The sequence below is a fragment of the Anastrepha obliqua genome, chromosome 2 (genome assembly GCF_027943255.1).
Source record: "Anastrepha obliqua isolate idAnaObli1 chromosome 2, idAnaObli1_1.0, whole genome shotgun sequence".
NCBI lineage: Eukaryota > Metazoa > Arthropoda > Insecta > Diptera > Tephritidae > Anastrepha > Anastrepha obliqua.
In genome coordinates this window covers 46,131,998-46,136,210 of record NC_072893.1, presented here as the reverse complement: position 1 = coordinate 46,136,210, position 4,213 = coordinate 46,131,998, and the positions used below count along the sequence as shown (strand labels likewise).

The 4,213-nt window shown below is 38.1% G+C and overlaps 1 protein-coding gene across 1 annotated transcript; it reads right to left on the bottom strand.

Moving 5' to 3' along the window:
• Positions 1–805: 805 nt before the first annotated feature.
• Positions 806–3,768, bottom strand: LOC129238892 (serine-rich adhesin for platelets). Its single transcript, XM_054874118.1, has 2 exons — positions 3,658–3,768; positions 806–3,597 (listed from the first exon to the last, which is right to left on the bottom strand). The coding sequence occupies exons 1-2, from the start codon at positions 3,678–3,680 to the stop codon at positions 921–923; spliced, it is 2,700 nt and encodes an 899-aa protein (XP_054730093.1). The 5' UTR covers positions 3,681–3,768; the 3' UTR covers positions 806–920.
• Between the last annotated feature and the right edge of the window lie 445 nt (positions 3,769–4,213).

Here is a 4,213-nt window from a genome sequence, read left to right as displayed (position 1 = left end):
TATTAGCAAAGAATTTCAACACAATCGGTTTTTCTTTTATTTTGATTTGCTGTATCAGCTGAGAAAAAATTATCTACTGTAAATGCGTCGAGCGATCGAAATTCACAATAGTCCTATTCTTCAACGAATGAGCACCATAATACCAAATGAAAATTCGTTCGATCAGCACTTTCGACTATAGTCGAAGATCGAATGTTGCTCATAATAAGGGCCAATATGATAGAAACTTTTCTCTGGGCGTTGTCGAACATTTCTATCAGCAGTGACCGTCATATGATCGGTCAAATAGCTGGCACTGTTCTTGCAGGGTAGCTACTTGGTCACGTCACAACATGTATGTATACATTGATGCACGTAAAATGGGGTTTTATTATAACGTCATTCATACTAATTGTTAGAGACGTGGCAATTTTTATATATACATACATATTCTCTTAAGAAAGCATATTGTACCGTTTTGTTTTACAGATATAGCGTACGCGTTCTTTTAGCTTTAATTGAATATGTAAATCCAAATATTTTATTATTATTATGGGGCACTCATTTCTATGTTTAGACTTTCTAATATTGATCCATCTACCCTCTTTGTTCTAGATTCATTATTTTCTAATTCCTTTTTGTGTAATTGCTGCACTTTCAGACGTGTTGTTCCTTCGAAATCCCGAGAACAAATTGCTATTTTCCACATACACACATATGTACATATGTATGTACTTCTGTAGCGGATTTTCCACCACTCTTCCTAGGAATTACTTGAATCAAATAATTTTATTGAAACTGTTTAAGTAACAATATTTTAATCAAACGATTAATTTTTAAATATACCATTTTACTAAATACATAAATACATTCATAAATATAATACACTGCAATGCCATTGATTCTTCAGGTAGAACGAATTGTGTCTTAATGATGGTCAATCAGGAAGGCGCAGAATTCGCTAAATTATCTAAAGAGGAAACTTGTCTATCGTACAACTCAGATGGAACGATTCCGGGTTTATTTTCATTTTGGATTGCATCTGACTCTAAATCTGTTGGAAGTGGTGAAGCTGACGTTTTCGAAGGAGAATTAAATGATGAATCTGAATTATGTGAGACTGATAAATTCAGGGGAGTTTTGGCTACTGATACGCCCATTGATTCCATCACAACTTCGCCACAGTTCGATTCCGATACTGATAGATCTGCATCAGGGGTAGTCCCTTTTGTTGGCTTAGTTTCTTCTGAGTATGTCGTGGTCAAAGATTCTAATGCTAATTTGCCTATATCTACCGAGGCTATTGTGACATTTCCTAATGATGATGTAGAGCCTGTAGCAATTATATTACTATTCGATGACTCATTAGTCACTGTGAATGCGGTGATTTCCTCCCGAGACTCTAATTCTTCCAAAATCGTAGTGTTTACCTCTTGGGCGTGCTCTAAGCATATTTTTTCTGTAGTCTGTTGATTTTCCGAGTCTTCCAGAGACTCTGATTCTTCCACAATCGTAGTGTTTACCTCTTGCGCTTGCTCTAACCATATTCTCTCTGTAGGCTGTTGAGATTCTGAGCCTTCCTGCGACTCTAATTCTTCCACAATTACTTCTTCCTTTTGCGCATGCTCTAAGCATATTCTTTCCGTAGGCGGTTGAAATTCCGAGTCTTCCAGTGACTCTGATTCTTCCACAATTACTTCTTCCTTTTGCGCGCCCTCTAAGCATATTTTTTCTGTAGTCTGTTGAGATTCCGAGTCTTCCAGAGACTCTGATTCTTCCACAATTGCTTCTTCCTTTTGCGCGCCCTCTAAGCATATTCTTCCTGCAGTCGGTTGAGATTCTGAGCCTTCCTGCGACTCTAATTCTTCCACAATCGTAGTGTTTACCTCTTGCGCATGCTCTAAGCATATTCTTCCTGCAGTCGGTTGAGATTCCGAGTCTTCCAGAGACTCTGATTCTTCCACAATCGCTTCTTCCTTTTGCGCGTGCTCTAAGCCCATTCTTTCTGTAGGCGGTTGAGATTCCGTTGCGAATTTGTCTATATCCGCCGATAATATTGTGACATCTTCTATTGTTGATTTACTCTCGGCAGTAAACACATTTACATCTGTGGCTGAAGCTAGGGCATCTGACAGTATACACTCAGTGGAAATTGTAAAGGATGTCCCCAGATCTGTTACATGTGATGATTCTTCAGCTACTCCTTCTATGGACGGTTCTCCTATAGGATTTGTTGTGGTTTGCTGTGGAGATGTTAAAATCAACTTGGAAGACACATCAAAAACTGTTGTGTCTTTTACTAGTGAAGGCAAACTATCGGTATCAGTAACATTTTCTAGTGAGTTTAATAAATTTGCTGTTGAATACGCCGCTATTGCTGCCGAGTCTATGCCAGTGCTTCCTTGTGCAGAGGAATTGGCATTGCTATCAGTCACGATTTCAACTTCACTGTCAGAAGAACTCAATAGCGTAACAGTTTCCGTCGCAGTATGACAAACATTGTTAGGTACATTAGTCGCATTTTCCGATCCGCTTTCTGTGTCGCTAGTCGTATTATCCGAATCAGTTTCGTTATCTGTATCCGTGTCAGTTTCCGAACCTATACAGATGCATTCATTATTCGATTCCTGTTTCTCATTGAGATGTCCTTCTTTTGAGTAGGTACAACCTTTTGAACTTTCCGAATCCAGTTCCCAGATAACTCCACTGGAACTGTCACTTAATTCACTCTTCTTTTTACTCTCCTTTTCTTTCACATTCTTTCTCCGCAAGTTTTTACTACTTCGAGCTTTACTACTAGTAGACGTAGCTGAGGATAAACTTATTTGCAAAATTTCACTAGCTTCAGAGTCACTTTCTTCTAAATTTGAGACTGCGCTTGAAATAGATTTTATATCTACTTGCGGTTCCAAGATATCCGCGTCACTTATTTGCAATTCCTCCTGCAAAGTATCAATTTCGAGAGTTTCGTTGCCCGCCATAAGGGCACTATAATATAAAAGTTGATGTATTTGATGTTGTCTATAGCTATTATTCATTAAAGCTGCTTCTAATTGTAGGGCAGCATCCATATCAGGCTCACAATGCGTCTGTTCCCCTTCTTCTTCATTCACGTTCACACGTGATTTCAGATCTTTGTATGTTTTACGACTTCTACCACATCTACTGCGACTTCTACTACGACTTGTACTTCGACTACTACTGCTGCAGCTGTCGCTGCTATCATATCTACTAGATTTACGTCTTTTACTTTCATCTCTGACTTTTTTCCGTTTCTTATATTTTTTAGATTTTGATTTTTTATCTCTTTTCCTACTTTTTTTTAAGTATTTGGTACGATCCTCTTCTGTGGAGGTACTCAATACAAGTTCACGACTGGCAGAGCGATTACTGGACCTCATTGGTTTACTTTCATTGCGCCTTTCGTCGAGTTCCTTCAACTTCTTTCTACAGTTTTCCTGAGTTCGATCATTTTCACGCTTGTTATGCGATAACACAGAGTTCAATGTGCGTCCAAGGAAGCGCTTATTGGGCTTTGCGATCGGATTTATTTTTCTCTCTTGCACTTGGGGTTCCTTGAGTTCTCCCATTTCACGCACAATTTCTGCTATGGCCAACCTGTGAAACATTTCAATTATTTAACTAAGTGTGCGTTATACTAAGAAAATAAGTAATTACCGCGTAAGTTCTGCGTCTTCCATTTTCACTTGTTGCTAATCTTGATATACAATATTGTAAAAAAAGGAAAATATTTCCATGTAGAAATTTTAAACTTAATTTAACACGAACAGCTGATCTTTTCTTGGTGTTGCCAAATATTCGAATTAAAAGTAAAGTTTCACGTAAACAGTTGCAATAGGGATGCTCACACAGAATACGACACGTTCAGTCTTTGCTTAATATTTTATATGATGTTAACATTACACCATAAACTTTAGTTTAATGTTTGGTATTTATGAACCACTGTCAAGCGTTCACATAGGAGCGTTTAACAAAGTCCGAGTTAATGTTCCAAGTCGCATTTATTGAAGGTGGTGGCACTAGACCAACAACAATGTTTAGTACGTTTGATTGTCAGGGCGAGGTATTGGCGAAGTAGAAAACAAAAAATTAATTCGTCTCGTTTTATTCTGTGATGACAGCTACATGGACACAGCGAAAGAAAAAACACAAATCAGCTAATTTACCAACGCCACCTCTAATAGATTCGCCGTGTAATGTGCCATTTGTTTAT